Source organism: Peromyscus leucopus, chromosome 3, assembly GCF_004664715.2.
Source record: "Peromyscus leucopus breed LL Stock chromosome 3, UCI_PerLeu_2.1, whole genome shotgun sequence".
NCBI lineage: Eukaryota > Metazoa > Chordata > Mammalia > Rodentia > Cricetidae > Peromyscus > Peromyscus leucopus.
Genome location: NC_051065.1, coordinates 49714845 through 49731425, shown reverse-complemented (window position 1 = coordinate 49731425; position 16581 = coordinate 49714845). Strand labels below are relative to the sequence as shown.

The 16581-nt window shown below is 47.9% G+C and overlaps 1 protein-coding gene and 1 long non-coding RNA gene across 4 annotated transcripts in view; one reads left to right on the top strand and one right to left on the bottom strand.

Annotated features, from left to right (window-relative positions):
- The window catches only part of Zc3hav1 (zinc finger CCCH-type containing, antiviral 1), a 49349-nt gene extending 35468 nt beyond the window's left edge, over positions 1–13881 (bottom strand). The window contains exon 1 of the mRNA XM_028889309.2: positions 13118–13881. Coding sequence (XP_028745142.1) covers positions 13118–13425 — 308 coding nt within the window. The 5' untranslated portion in view covers positions 13426–13881. The remainder of the gene's footprint in view (positions 1–13117) is intronic.
- LOC119087593 lies at positions 1053–9019 on the top strand. 3 transcript variants are annotated; one of them, XR_005091061.1, is made up of 5 exons: positions 1053–1179; positions 1344–1449; positions 1594–2006; positions 5411–5627; positions 8252–9019. It is a non-coding gene; the product is annotated as an uncharacterized LOC119087593 (long non-coding RNA). The 3 variants fall into 3 exon arrangements; XR_005091059.1 differs by having other exon boundaries at positions 1344–1471; XR_005091060.1 differs by lacking the exon at positions 8252–9019 and adding an exon at positions 6359–7083 and having other exon boundaries at positions 1344–1471.
- Positions 13882–16581: the final 2700 nt, after the last annotated feature.

Below are 16581 nucleotides of genomic sequence, written 5' to 3'. Positions count from 1 at the left end.
GTAGCCCAGGCTGGCCTCGAACTCACAGAGATCCGCCTGCCTCTGCCTCCCGAGTGCTGGGATTAAAGGCGTGCGCCACCACCACCCGGTTTTTCTTTTATTCTTAATTAAACTTTTTCCTTTAGCTGGGCAATGGTGGCCTTTAATTCCAGCACTGGGGAGGCAGAGGCAGAAGGTCTCTGTGATTTCAAGATTTCAACCTGGTATACAAAGCCAGTCCCAGAACAGCTAGGACTGTTATACAGAGAAACCCTGTCTCAAAAAATTAAAGGAAAAAAAAAAAAACAAAAAACTCCTTCAGTAATTGTCTTTCATTTCTAAATATTAAATATTACCTGTTCCACCACTATTTTTCAGTTTTTTTCCCTGTTAACAGAAATGAAAAATGACTTTATGAAAACTGGTGGGTTTTCACAAACATGAACATCTAGGTGGAAATCATGCTCTAAGAATTAGTTTTGCCAGGCAATGATCGCGCATGTCTCCTGGGAGGCAGAGGTAGGCAGATCTCTGTGAGTTTCAGGCTGGTCTGATCTACAGAGCGGTTCCAGGACATCCAAGGCTACACAGAGAAACCCTGTCTCAAAAAACAAAACAAACAAAAAAAGTCTTTAAAAGTCATTCACGTGGGCTAGAGACAGCTCAATCAGTAAAGCATGTGCCTTGCCATCGTGACAGCCCGTTCTCCAACCCGCCCCCCCCCCCCGCGCCCCAAAAAAGCTACACCTGGTAGCTTGTTTGCAGTCCCAGCATGGAAGAAGTGCACACAGGCAGATCCCTAGAGCTCACTAGTCACTTGATGAGTTCTAACTCAGTGATAAAACCCGTCTCAAAAAATAAGGTTGAGAGATCCCGAGGAATGATGCCCTACACGAATATGTGTGTGTGTGTGTGTGTGTGTGTGTGTCTGTCTGTCTGTCTGTCTGTCGTGTGCACGCATATGCGCTCTCTCTCTCTCCCCCTCTCCTCTCCTCTCCTCTCTCTCTCTCTCTCTCTGTCTCTCTCTCTGTCTCTCTCTCTCTCTCTCTGTCTCTGTCTCTGTCTCTCTCTCATGGGAATGTTATTAAGCCTCTAGAAGTACCAGAACCTTAAAAAAAAATTACAGACACAGCCCGGTTGGCCACTAGCCGAGTCCTTGAATTCCGGCCAGCCCGTCCAGGCCCTTTGCTTCCAGGAAAGGTGAAGGGCTGGTGACGGCCTCCATCCTCGTTAGCCATTTTCCCAGCCGGGCCCTTCCCTTACTTTGCCCACCGCTAACCTTGGCGTCCAGTGTGTTTCTGGTGCTCCTTGATAAGGCTGACCTTGGCCCTGCTAACTTGGGGCTTCTGCTCTGTGGGTTTCAGATAACTGCTCCCACCAGCCTCCACCACCAAGAACCCTCGACAGCTGCGCAGAAACTCCAGCTTATCACCTACTCCCTGAGGCCACGGAGAGCATCTGAAGAGACCGGTAAGCAGGAAAGTGTCTGAAGGTAATCCCCTCCCCCACAGCCCTGTGACAGCTCTGCCGGAGGTGGAGGAGTTGCCTCACCTTTTGGGTCGAGGCATCCCTTCTCTGTTCCCATAGCCATTCCCATTAATGTTCTTGTTACAGATCTGAAAATAACCTTAGCTGAAACTCCTGCCCGGGGCCAGCACAGCGCTCTGTGGGTAAAGCCACCTGCTCAAACAGCCCCACAAACAGACAGACAGGTTCCACCTCGGTTAGTCAAAGAGTACAGAATCCTTGCTTCCCTCTTGGGTCCAGCTCAGACATCCTGACCACAGAGCCAAGCCAACGGGGCTCCCTCTTCTTGGAAGCCCACTCAAGGCATGGATGTCTAAAAGAAGAGTCGAGTTGGGCTGGCTGTTGTCCTTCTGATGGCTCCAGTGTTACTTTTTCTTTCTCCTCTCCATCCTGAGGCAACCTCTGGTCTTCACAGCTCGCATCTGCTGCATCTAGTCTGGCAACCCATTCCCAGCTGTTTCTCCACAGGCTCCAGGCATCCCCTCAGCTGCTTCTTGCAGGTTTGTTTGTTTGTTTGTTTGTTTGTTTAAGATTTATTTATTATGTGCAGGCCAGAAGAGGGCACCAGATCTCATTACAGGTGGTTGTGAGCCATCAGTGGTGCTGAGAATCAAACTCAGGACCTCTGGAAGAACAGCCAGTGCTCTTAACCTCCGAACCAACCCTTCTTACAGGTTTGTCGTTGTTGTTTGGTTTTGGTTTTTCTTTCTTTCTTTCTTTCTTTTTTTTTTTGGGGGGGGGGTTGAGGCAGGGTTTCTCTGTGTAGCTTTGGTGCCTGTCCTGGATCTCATACTGTAGACCAAGCTGGCCTCGAACTCACAGAGATTCGCCTGCGTCTGCCTCCCGAGTGCTGGGATTAGAGGCGTGGGCCACCACCTCCCAGCTGTTTTGTGTTTTGTTTTGTTTAAATCTTGGTCTTCATTTCAGTACACTGATCAGCCACAAAGGCGGGGCAGTTTGTACTTGCTGTCTATCCGAGGAAATACAGAAATTAACACCTATCACGTTTCCTGCCCGAGAGCTTAGCAATTACAGTAACCCCAATGTGGGCAACTAAGGCCCGATAAACTGAAACCTCAAGTGTGACTGACGCAGGTAGAAGGAAGGAAGGTCGCTGAACTCAGACGTCAAAAACAAGAGGAGAAAAAAGCCTCTAATCTGCAAAGCCCAACACAGGTAGATCAGACACTTACGAATGAAAACTGTGGGGATGTTTGAAGCCTTTGTTCCTCTGGAACCAGAAGGCTGAGCGCAGAATAGAAGCGGAGAGAAGGTCATAAAGGATAAAGTGCAGGAGGGCGAAAACCCGATTGTGAGGGTTCGCTGGGAGGAGACAGCGCAGCAGCCGGTCTAATTGGAGCTGAGGCTCCCTTTCGGCTTTCCTCTCACCCTTCGGTCCCACTTCAGGAGCCTGACACTCAGCCAGGGGCTGGCGGGAGGCTCGCCCAGGGCCCTCCGGGGCTGGCGCTAGGGTCTCTCAACGTGCTGCTCTGACCAGAATCGACAGGGAAGTTGTCAGAAATGCAACCTCTGCGTCCTATCCCAGACCTGCCATTTGATTCTTCTACTTGTAGCACGCAAGTCGTCTAGATCTGGAGGGTTTCTAGACTACCGATGAATGGCGAGGTCCCAAGCCATTTCTGAAACAGTTTGTCTGAAGGTGGGTGGGGGCTGGGACTCCCGGGTGATCCGGGAAGTAGTCATGGCTCCCGCCCCCACAGGGGGCAGTGGCTCTTGCAGAGAGGGTTGATTAGAGCCTCAGGTGCCCCCAGCTCCCAGACTGGAAAAGAGCCTGTTTATCATCCTGCACGTAATTGCCTAGGACAATGCAAACATTTGCAGAGCGCTGCTGGCACCAGAGCAGATAGACGGGCAAGCAATAGGCTCCGGCCACAGGAAACGGTAACTTTGAGAAAGAGGCAAAGGTAGAGGCAGGAGCATCTCCCAGACCCCGAGCCTAACAATAAATGACCTTTTGCCTTTGCCATTCTCCCCACAAAACAAAACGTTGCTTTAACCCAGCAGTCCACACTCACCCCCAGCCGAGGAGCACGGCCTTAACAACCTAGCCTGAAAATGGTTCTTATCCCAGGCAACACATAACCACCAACCGAGGACTGCTTCAAATGGTCTGACCCCAGCCACCCCTGGAGACTGGCTTAATCTGACTGGTGTGAGGCCCCCTGAGAGCGAGTCGACTGTGTTTCCTGGGCCCACGACTTGTGGGTTGGGCTTTTCACATTCAATTCTGGGTGGGGCTCCTGACTGGGTGTTTCCCTCGGTAAACACACCAGCTGCTCAACAGAAGATCACAGTAAAAGAAGACCTAAGCGTCTTGGGGTCTGAGGGTAACTACATTGAAATATTCTTCCCTCCTCCCTGTAACCCCTGTGTTCCCTATAACCCATGGGGTCGATAAACACAGGAATAATTGATTCACATGGGAAACAGGAAATAGTGCACCGTAATACAAGCCAGGTAGAAAAGGAACCAAGATGTGCGAGAGATGTTATCTAGACGACATTTGTCTAGAGAATAGAAGGTCGGCAATCAAAACCAACCCTAATGAAGTATTAGAAGTTCGGTCACCAATTCTAATGTACTTGGATGTTCATGGTTACACAGCCCGGTCATGATCAGGCAGGGCTGGCTCACTGAATGAGTACCCCAGCGCAGGCCTGTAACCCCAGTGACCTGTAACTCCAGCGCAAGCCTGTAATCCCAGAATCCCCTGTAACCCCACCCAGCACCCCTGTAACCCCAGAATCCCCTGTAACCCCAGCACACCTGTAACCCCAGCCAGCACACCTGAACCCCCAGCACCCCTGTAACCCAATCCCCGCGCTGCCTGTAACCCCATGACCGTACCCCAGCACCCTGTAACCCCAGGACCTGTAACCCAGAATCCCCTGTAACCCCACACCTGTAACCCAGCCAGCACACCTGTAACCCCAGTGACCTGTACCCCAGATCCCTTAACCCAGCACACCTGTAACCCCAGCCGCACCCCCCCGCCCGTACCCCAGCCACCACCGTAACCCCCCCTTACCCAGCACACCTGTAACCCCAGCCACACACCTGTAACCCCAGCCAGCACACCTGTAACCCAGCACCCCTGTAACCCAGCACACCTGTAACCCCAGCACAGCACCCTGTAACCCAGCACTCAGCAGACAGAGGCAGGAGAATCAGAGGTTCTAGGTCACCCCTCACTAAACAGAGTCAGAGGCCTGCCTGTTTCTTGTTGTGCCTGATATCCTCAGTCTCCCAGAATCTTTTCTCCTCGTCCCAGTTCCAGGCCTTGCCTAGTCCAAACTAACTTGTAGGTAAAGGTCAGACAGATTCCTGTTTGGAAAAAACACCTTCAGGATTAGAAAGCAAATTAGAACTTTCTATTTCACGGAAAGAAAAGTTATATTTAAAAGCAGAAAGTATGGAGCTGGGCGGTGGTGGCGCACGCCTTTAATCCCAGCACTCGGGAAGCAGAGGCAGGCGGATCTCTGTGAGTTCGAGCAGCCTGTCTCCAAAGCGAGTTCCAGGAAAGGCGCAAAGCTAAACAGAGAAACCCTGTCTCGAAAAAAAAAAAGCAGAAAGTATTAGTTGTCAAAATGCTTGTGTAGAATCCCAGTGGAGCAATGAGCTAGTGTTCAGTACTTACACATTAAAATGCTTGTCCCTGGCTGGGCAGTATGGTGCACGCCTTTAATCCCAGCACTCGGGAGGCAGAGGCAGGTGGATCTCTGTGAGTTCAAGGCCAGCCTGGTCTACAGAGCGAGATCCAGAACGACTAGGGCTGTTACAAAGAGAAACCCTGTCTCCAAAAACAAAAACAAAAAAATGCTTGTCCCTGTTAAAGATTTTTTTTTTTGATCATTGCAAGTATTACTTATATGGAGTTTCTTAGTTTCATTCTTGCAGAATGTTGCCGACACCAAATGTCAAGTTTAATGGAAGTAAAATGAAAAAACATGAAGCAAATCCGAAATAGAACAGATTCCAAAATGATTCTTCTGGAGTGCGCCCTGCTCGGTCACCAGGTTGCAGAAAATAGCAAGTGCGCCTTTAAGACCTGAGGACGTGACTCTACAGACAGAGGAACTTCCCAGGAGGGCTCCTCCCAGGTAAATACACCCAAAGCAACTATGTGTCACTTGCTCAACTGAAACACACGCTCTGCAGACACACAGCCCGAGAAGAGCGAGGGAGGCCCCAGAGGCCAGCCACACTGTGTGAAGCTACCCAGCGAAAGGCCCAGAACAGGTTCAGTGCATACAGGCGGGAAGGCAATGGGGGTAAGAAAGAATCAGGTGTGAGGGCATTTTTCTGGGGGTGATGATATGTTCTGGATTTTGATAGTGGCAGTAGTTATATAACTATAAAACAAAACAAATAAGCCATGAATGTGCTTATTGACACAAAATTTAAAAAATGGGTTTAGCTATTAAAAACAACAACACAGGCTGGAGAGATGGCTCAGCGGCTGCTGAGAGCACTGGCTGGTCTTCCAGAGGTCCTGAGTTCAATTCCCACCAACCACATGGTGGTTCACAACCGTCTATAATGAGATCTGGTTCCCTCTTCTGGCCTGCAGGCATATGTGCAAGCAGAATACTGTATACATAATAAATAATTTTTTTTTAAAAAGGGGTGGAGGCCAGCCTGGGCTACATGAGGCTCTCTTTACAAGATAAATAAATAAGTAAAATAAAACAAAACAAAAAGCCATTGAGATACAATTTTACATTCCCTTCATCAGCACAAATTTCCAGTGGCTTATGAGACCAGTTGACAAAGATAAAAGCAAAAAGTATTCCTGTCTACTGGGAGTGTAAACGTTCTCTCTCTGACCTAGAACTTGCTATGTAGACCAGCCTGACCTCAAACTCAGACCTCTGCCTGCCGCGTGCTTCCCGAGCGCTGCGGCTAAAGGCATGTGCCATCACACCCAGCTCCACACACACTCTAGAAAATAATTTGGCATCGTCATCTAATAAAACTTAAGGTAAGTTTGAAAATTCTATTATTAGTTCTATAGGGAAGATGTGCACAAAGAAACATCATCAAAATAAGCAAAGATCATGATTTAGTAGCAAAACAACTAAAAACAATCTCAATTTTAATGAGAAAAAAACTTTATGCCTTAATAAATCAAACAGTCCCCCTCTAAAATTTGTGGGGTCCATAGCAAAGCTGTAAATGAAGGCCCATATGGAACACCTACATATAAAAGTATAATACATTTACTATGTAATATGTATATCATATAGTAAGTTAAGCTAAGAATCTGTTGAATTCTTTCCTCCTTTTGTGAGAAAGATTCGTCCATAATGATCAGGATGGTCAGCTTGAATTTAGACTTTTCAAACTGCTCAGTCTCAGAGTGGAAGATAGTAGCCCTGTTTCCCAGTTCCAGTCCACCAGTTCCTTCCCTCCTTAGGTTCTCCCTACACCCACAGAACTGACAACCCGAGGCTGTGGATGCACCAGACTGTATAAGCCATTTCCTTCCACATGTAGAAAGACCCAAGGATATGTAGACTCTAGAAATATAACTGAGAAGTCCATTGGCCCAAGGACCCCACAGGCTCGGGGAAGGGGGTGGTACAGGTTTGAAGCAGGCATAATTCCTTGGTACCATGTGGTCTTTTAAAATTGGGTAGGGGGTGGTGGTGGCACACGCCTTTAATCCCAGCATGCGAGAGGCAGAGCCAGGCAGATCTCTGTGAGTTGAGGCCAGCCTGGTCTACAGAGCGAGATCCAGGACAGGCTTCAAAGTACACAGAGAAACCCTGTCTCGAAAAAAACAAACAAACAAATAAATAAATAAATACATACATACATAAATTGGGTAGGGGCCCAACTTAGCAAAGACCAGAACCAAGACCCATAAAAGCCAGAGCTCAAGGCAAAAAGAGAAAATAGAGCAAGTGAAGCATGCTGAGTGGACAAGAGCAAATGAAGCAAAAGAGCCATTCTTTGGTGACCCTGAGAAGGTGGTTTCAAGTCCTTGTCAATGCTGAAATCCATGTTAGAGTTCCTAACGTAAAAGGCACAGCATTTGCATGTAGCCTACCCACACCCTCCCATGTATCTCCCTGGGAATACTTACAATGCCTAATACAATGGAAATGCTATGTAAATACTTGCTCTGCTGGATTGTTTGGAGAACAATGATTCAGTTTTTCCCCTGCATATTTTCCATCAGCAGTTGTGTGAATCCACAGGAGTTTACAAACACCCTAACCCATCACCTGTTGGTCTGTAGATCTGGAAACAGGCAAAAAGAATGGAACCAACAGACGCAAAACAAATGTGCTGAGGCCTCTCAGGGCTCTTCATTTTGTAAGAGACAAGCAAAACTTTAACAATAGAGACACTTAGTCATTCTATATCCCTTTTTAAATTACCTATTATTCTGCATGTGTGTGCACCCGTGTGTAATGTGTATGGACGGGGGCACATGCATGCCAAAGTGTGTGTGTGTGTGTGTAGAAACCAGAGGACAAGTTTGTGGATTTGATTTTCCTCTTCCATCTTTCTGTGGATTCTGGAAATTGAATTCAAGTCATCAATGTGCAAGGCAAGCATTTTACTTCATGAGTAAATGAGCCATTTCACAGGCCCCCACACCTCATCTAAGTTTCAGCACTGAATACCTTAAAAACCGGAAAGAGCTCAGAAAAAAACACCCACATTGACAGAAACCATAGTAACAAAATGACCTTAAGACATCTGTTCCAACCAGTTCAACAGAAATCATGCCTGCAAGGAGAGTAACTTGAGTTAATGGAAGACCTCACTTCATACAGCTACCAGACAATGGAGAAACGAAAGAAGTCACACAAATAGGGATGACTTGTCATCTCTGCCAGCTACAAGCTATGGTGTCCTTCAGTAAAAATCTAAGGCCTCTATGCCTGTTTCATCTGATTAAGATAAGATTTTTATTTTATCTATGAAAAATTTGCCTACATGTATGTATGTGCACCCCATGCATGCCTGGTGCCTGTGGAGGCCAGAAGCGGGTGTCAGATCCCACAAAACTGAGGTTACAAATAGTTCTGAGCTGCCATGCTGACGCTGGAACTAGAACCCAGCAGGAGCAGAAACTCGGCTTTTAACTGCTGAGCCATCTCTCCAGCCTCAAGATAGCATTTTATAAGGTTTGGTGTGATAGTGTATGCCTGTAATAATAGTACCCAAGACACTGAAGCAGGGGGATTTTCTTGAGTTTGAGCCAAGCATGTAGGACCTAGCACGGCTCTGTCTCATAAAACAAAACAAAACAAAGAAGAAGAGAACCAAGACCACATAACTTCGATGAACTCCCTATGTGCTCTATGGTACACACGTTGCACACCTCTACACACACGAAACAGTAACAATCATGTTAGAATAATGTTTAAAAGGGAAGGACTTGCCGGCCGGCGGCAGCGGTGGTGGCACACGCCTTTAATCCCAGCACTCGGAGGCACAGGCAGCCATGGTCTGTGGACTTGTAGTGCAGACTTCTCAGGAGCTATGGTGAAGACTAATTTAGCTGTCATCTCTACTGTGCTTATTGCACAATTAGTGTCTGTCACACCTGGGACTTGAATTTCAGGTTTGGGAAGATTGTGTCAGCAAAGCAAACAGAAATATCCAAACTTGAGTGCCCAAACAAGCATACACTGCCCTGTTGTCAACTAAAATGTATAGCCAGAAGCATTACAAAAGGGAACACTGGAACACCGAGACAGGAGAATCTCTATCTACAAATAAAGGCACTACAGAGAAAGTATTACAAGACCAGCAAAAATACAAATTACACTACAACATACAAATACAGTCTATCATTGTGGGTATTAAATGGCTGGCTGACCCCATTAGCTGGTGTTTCAAGAGAGGCATTAATTCTCGTCAAGTTTTAGAAGACAGAATTCTGTAGGAGTTGCTAAAGAGAAATACTACAAAACAAGCGTGCTTTAAAAAAATAAAAAATGTTGCCTCGTCTCTGAGGAGAGTCTAAGGCTGGAGAGGTAGCCCAGGGGTTGAGGGCACTGGCTACTCTTCCAGAGGACCTGGGTTCAATTCCCAGCATCACGTGGGGGCTCACAGCTGTCTGTGGCTACAGTTCCAGGGGATCTGATGTCTTCTTCCACCCTCAGGGGGTATCAGGTACCAGAAAGCGGTGCGTGTACAGGCAAAACACCCATACACATAAAAAATGAACACAACTAGCCAGGTATGGTGATGATGCACTCTGGAATCACAGGCAGGTGGATTTTTGTCAGTTTAAGGCTAGCCCAGTCAACATAAGCAAGTTCCAAGTCAATAGAGAGCTACCTAGTGAGACCACAAAAAAAAAAAAAAAAAAAGAAAGGAAAGAAAGAAAGAAACATACATTGCTCCCCCCATAAAAAAATGATGAATACTCTGGAGAGTCTATCCAAACTTGAACAGACAAAATAACCCCTCTATAATACATATTTTTCAAAATATAGAAACGTGCCATTTCCAAGCCAGTCTGTGAACTTAAAATGGTTGTTTCAAACCACACAAAAACAATAACAAAATTCATAAAACTAAAAATTCTACATATGTTATGTGCAACAAGCTGAAATGACAGTTCTAAAAACATACTGGATGTGTATCAAAGTGATTGTGGAGTATGTCTATATAGGTGTTTTATCCTAAAAAAACCAAGTTAGATACTAAGGCAATCAGGAGAATCTGAGTACCAAATTACATGATAATAAAGTAATTGTTGGGGGGCTGAGGACGGGGTTGGGCTGGTAAAGTGCCTTGCTCGTGCCCGAGGCCCTGGGTTCGGCCTCCAGCACCCTGCTACCGTTATGTACTTCCCAGCACTTAGGTGGAGGCAAGAGGATCAAAAGCTCACGGTCATCCTCGGCCTAAGAGGAGTTCTAAACCAGCCTGGACGGCAAGGAGACCCCATCTCGAGGGAGGGAGAGCAGAGAAAGAAACTTTTTGTTTGGTTTGGTTGTTCAAGACAGGTTTCTCTGTGTACCTTGGCTGTCCTGGAACTCGCTCTGTAGACCAGGCTGGCCCCAAACTCACAGAGATTCTCCTGCCTCTGCCTCCCGAGTGCTGGGATTAAAGGCGTGCTCCACCTCGGCCACCACCGACGAGAGACATGTTTTTAAAAAGTGATCACTGTCCCATGAGAATACTAATAAAATATAGTCCTTATCTGCCAGAGATACTGAATACTTAGGAAGTAAATCATCACTGGGACTTGCTTTACCATAAAACACTGGAGTTGTGGGTGGAGACGGAGTACATGACACCAGACGAGCCATATTTTGAAAACTGTTGGATCAAAACGATGGGTACAGGGAGACTCAGCAGCTTCTGCTTTTCCCCTTTTTTGTTTAGTTTTGTTTTTCTAGACAGGGTTTCTCTCTGTAGCCCTGACTGTCCTAGAACTCACTCTGTAGACCAGGCTGGCCTCATACTGAGAGATTCACCAGCCTCTGCCTCCTGAGTGCTGACATTAAAGGCGTCCACTGCCCGGCTCCCTCTCCATTTTTAATATGCCGAGAACGGTAGATAAACAACCAAAACTTTTAAAAACTGAAAGCCAACAGTTACTGAGGAAATTCTCAGGACAAGCAACGACCTTAAAAGAAGGGAAAAAAAAGGCTCACAAAGCGTTCTAACCCTGTTGCTGGTCAGTACAGTGCTAGAACGTTCCTTCCTTTTCTGCCTCTAACCACTTCCCTTCCTTCCTACTCAGCGATTTCTTCAGTTGCAAGCAACTTAGATGCCTCTTCTAAGCATAACTTCCTGTAACTCAGAAAGGCTTTCAAACTGTTGCATCATAACATTGAATATTTAAATAAAGGGGCACCCTGAAGCATTTCTTCAAATATTTAATGAGCTAAATGAATTCTCGTTTCAAACAATTTAAAAAATATTACTCCAGCCATTGAAAACACTCCTCCTTTGTATGTTTTGATACACACATACTGGAGGTGAGTAACTGGAGCTTTTTGATAGTAAATGGATGGTTTTAAAAAAATTTGATGTTGACACTGTTTCCAAACAGGGCAACACTCAACAATTTTTAAGAACCAACGAAGTGTACAAAATGCTCTTCCCAGAAAAAAATAACTGAGCAGAAGTGTGGGCCTGAGGGACAGACCTGTAATCTCAGCCACTTGCAAGTATAAGACAGGAAGAACCCAAGTTCAAGGGCTATGGAGCATATTAGAGGCTAGCCTGGGCAAGTTGGTCAGACTCTGGCTCAAAAAGATTTTTCAAGGCTTCAGTGGTGGAGTGCTTGCCTAGGATACAGGAGGCCCTACTAGCAATCTTCAGTACCACAACCATCACACACACACACACACACACACACACACACACACACACACACACACACACACACACAGTTGGGAAAGATGATAGCCTAGAAGGCACCATTCATTACCTCTGCAACACTCAGAAGTGAGATCTGGAAGAGGAAAGCGCAGAAGGGATGAGAAATTATATAAACTGGAGAGAAGTCGGGGGTTAGGTCCGAGAGCCTGTTTGGAGGGAGTCTGGCCCACGTGAGCAGGACTCCGGTTCCCCAGACGCCTGGGATGGAGACACTGGATTCATAGCACAGGCCTCCGCGGGGGATGTGTGTTTGGAAGCTCTCTCGGGAGATAGGACAGGGGAACCCAAGCGAGTGATCCGATCCCTCTCACGGAAAAATTAGGAAGCCAGCTAAATTAAAAGACTCGATTCAAGTCTTGGACATGCCTATATTTAGGAAGCGAAAAAGAATCAAGTAGGCACAGAAGCAGTTGCCTGCGAAGTTAAATCACACCATTTCACGCAGTTTGCAAGAGTGGGTCACAAGAACCGGTTGTTCACTATGCGGGGGGGTCGTCACACAGTCTAGGCAGGGAAGCTAGAAAGCCACTTCTACTGTGGTAATCTCAAGGAGGGCCATTCTGGCATGGTGGCGCGGTCTGTCCCTAGACGAAAGAGGCAGAGAGGAACGTGGGGAGTCGGAGTGGAGGGCCACAGCGGGCCTTCGCGTCGCATCAGAGACACACGACAGTGCGCAGCACCGCTGGGGTTCTGGGGAGATCACAAGACGCCAGGGAACCAGGGTCGCAAGGAGGAAAAGATCTGCCTGCAACTTCTCCAAACTCCGGTTGGCCCAAAAGAACTTTAATTAGGATTCTAGTGGGAGATGGAAAGGGTAGAGAAGCAGCCTAATCTCTGTCAGGCAATATCACTTTGGCCCAGGGCAACAGTTCTCAACCTGGGGGTCGGGCGACCCTTTCACAGGGGTTCCCCTAAAGACCATCGGAAAACACAGATATTTACATTACGATCCATAACAGTGGCGAAACTACAGTTATGAGGTGGCAACGAAAATAATTTTATGGTTGGGGAGTCACCACAACATGAGGAACTGCATTAAAGGGTCGCACCCTTAGGAAGGTTGAGAACCACTAGCCTAGGGGGTCTGAGGAAGAGGGAGAGAGGGAAAGAGGTTTTGCAGGGGAGTAAGCGACATCCACCCCGCCCCGGCCTCCCCCAGGAAGCAGCCCCACGGTCCCCCCCAACTCCCAGGCGGGCAGAGAACCTCCCCCACTCCCGGTGCACTCACCGCTGAGAGTGGGAATAGTGGCACCGGCCCAGCAGGTTGAGCTTGCAGAGGTGCAGGCTGTCGCAGGGTCTCTGGCAGTACTTGCGACGGCAGACGCGGGCTCGGGTGGTGGCCACCACCGACCGAATGATCCCGGCCTGGCCTCCGATCTCCAACAGCACGAAGCGATCGGGCCCCGCCGACTCGAGCAGCTCGTAGAGCTGCGCCTCGGGGAGCGCGATCTCACCCAGCAGTTCCTCCAGGGTCATGCGGCCCCCGTGGGCGCACAGGATCTTGGTGATGAAACAGCATACCCCGGGGTCGGCCATGGCGCGCTATGGCTGCCGCGGCTCTGGCCGCAGCGCGGGACACCGCTTCGCGAAGAATCGAAACTTACGGGCGGCCCCAGGGGCGGACGCGGGCGGTGCCGTTTGCGGAGCTTTCGCTTTCCAACTCGGGCAGCGGCGACGCGAGACCCGACCTCACCCGGCGGGTCCTGGGGTCAGATTTAAATAAAGTCAGCAGCGCGGGAGAGTGGGTGGGAAGAAAGCGACGCTCTGCCGGCAGGTCAGCTGGCGCGGCGCCACCCTCGGTTCCAGGCTAGACGTGAGAGCCCCACAGCGCGGGACTGCGAGGCAGCTACCGGGAAGAGAGGAAGTAAAGATGTTCGTGGGGCTCGGGTGGAGTTTTGATAAGCCTGAGGCGAGTGACGCATCCTGGCGGGGGGGCGGCCACTGGAGGCGTCCTCATGCTCGCCCCACCCAGCCCCGGAAAGACCCTGGTGAGCGCTTCCTCCAAGCGAGGCGATCTGCTGGTGTCGTCAATCCTCGTAACCACCCCAGGACGTGGATACTAACCGAATTTGCGCTTGAGGAAATAGCTTGAACGAACAGGTGGAGCTCGGGTGACAACGAGGTTCTCAGAAGTCTTCCCCGGGCCTGATCGCGCTGCGCCAGGTCTGGGAGTACTACGCACTTTCTACGCACCTCTTAGAGAGCCGCGTTTGTTACTCTCTCTCGTTTCTTTACCTTCTCTTTGACCCTTTTCTGTCCCTCCTAACTAAAATCGCCAGTTTTGGTGCCCCAAACCAACTGCTTAGTCAATCCCTGACAGCAAGAAGCCACAATCCGGCATGCTTAGAATATCCCCCAAATATCCTGCTCCCCTGCTTGGAATAAAGATGATTTTTAAGGTAAACCCTTTAAGATACCGTAGAGACAGAAAGAAGTATTTACTAGATTTCCTTTGAGGAAAGCAAAGGCTGACGAAATTAAAGAATCATCTACATCCCCCAGGGGGCTTCCAGAAGATTCAGCTGCTCCAGGCCATTAGCATAAAAAAAAGTTCAATATATCCTTCCAGACTCTCCTATTGAGACACAAAAAACCTTGTCTGCCTTCCGCCCCCTCCCCTTGTTAAATTGAAACTTAAAAACTTTTATTTAGGACAGTTGTCTTTTCTTTGATTCTTCTATATTCTCAGCTAATTTGCAGGCTCCTAAACACTAGACCCAAATTGGAAAAGAAAAAGTATTTTTCATTTGGCGCTCAGAAATGAAATGAATCGTTAGGGCCACTGATCAGATAGGAAATAAACGTTTTTTTAAAAACTCAGCAGTCATGGTGCAGGAGTACAACTGTGAGCCACGTAAGCCTGAGATATTTTTGAACTCCACAAGAGGGCATGGATGCCTGTACACACACCCCAAAACACTAAAATAATATCAATAGCTTGGTGATTGCATGCCTGTAATATAAGCACTTGGGAGACTGAGCGCGGGGGATTATAGGCCAGGAGGATGATTCAGCAGGTAAAGATACCAGTTGCTAAAACCTAGGACTCAAATTTGACCCCCTGAGACCTCCCCACATGCCGGAAGGGAGAGTTTGCTCCTGCAAATTGTCCTCTGACCCCCACATAATCTCCCCCCCTCTCTCAATAAATGCAATTTAAAATTTAAAAACAACTCAGTAAGAAATAAAATTCTCCAGAAACTTGCATGAGAATCAGTCTGGCTGTGGTTATTCACAGCCATCCATTCTGACTCCCTGGAACGGGGTTCTTTGGTACGAAAAGTAGCCAAACCTCTGGCTGCTTGTTGGCTCTTGCTTCTTGCTTCTGTAATCATCTTTCAATTCACTTGGCCTTATTCTCTGTCTAACAGGTTTCCAGAGACCCATTCAGTAAGATCCATGTGTTTACTGATTGTTGGATCCCTGGACCTGGAGTTACAGACAGTGGTGAGCTGCCACGTGGGTGCTGGGAATTGAACCGGGGTCATCTTGAAGAGCGGTCAGTGCTCTTAACTGCTGAGTCATCTCTCCAGCCCCGAACGAAAGGCTTCTATGAATATATTAAAAACAAACAAGCAAAACAACAAAATACCCGACCCACTATAAAAACCTTTATTTGCACCAAGGCTCTGCTGCGTTCTCGGGACTGGAGTGACTGAAGTCCACCTTTGCCTCTTTTCTCTGCTGGCTGCGGTCCCTTTAAGACTAGACAATTAACAACACTGGGAGCTAGGACTCCAGCGTGGGTGGCTCAGTCACCACCACCACCAGGCTAGTGGCACACACTTTTAATCCCAGCACTCCGTAGGCAGAAGCAAGCCGATCTCTGAGTTGGAGACAAGCCTTGTGTACAAAGAGTCCTAGGATGGCCAGGGCTACATAGACTGTCAAAAAAAAAAAAAAAAAAAAAGAACCAAGTGCACTTCCTGTCTCTGTGTGTCATCTCTTCCGAGGACACCCTCCTGATCAAGGTAAAGTCTGCCTGCCTTGCACAGACACTTCCGTTGGAGGAGTATTCTCTTTAGTTAAGGAATGTGAAGTAAGGCGTCTCACTGGCTCAGCGCTTCACTCTCAGAAGTGATCAATCCCAATAAGGATTACCCCAGTCATGGGGGCTAGAGAAATAGCTCAGCAGTTGAGAGCATTTGCTGCTCTTGCAGAGGACACAGGTTCGATTCCCAGCACCCTTATGGTCTCTCACAACCACGCCATGTTCTGGCCTCCACAAGCAATACAACAGGCAAACACACATAAAATAAAAATAAATTTTAAAAAAGTGACTGAAATCTCCATCCAGTTGCAGCCATGAAGGACTCCTCCGTGAGCCTCTCCGTCTCTCCCGGAGCGCCTTTCATTTTCTCTTAATAAAGCTCTTTTACTCACCCCTCGTCTGAGTTTCCTTACTCTTCTTGAGCATAAGATAACAGACTTAGAAGCCACTGGGTGGCTTTGGTGGCCATTGATTTTTTCAGGCACCCTAGTCTCCCAGCCCCCCCACGTTAAGCCATCCACAGCCAAGAAAGCGCCAGCACACTCTAAGAACCTACATCAAGGTAATCAGTGGCTTCTCTCCAAAGAGATTAAGGAGATTAGGGAACAAAGAGTCCTGGCTAGGGAAATGGCACAGCCCTGAAGTGTGTTTCCTGCCCTTGCAGAGGGCTAGAGTTTGATTCCCAGTTCTCATGTGGTGTA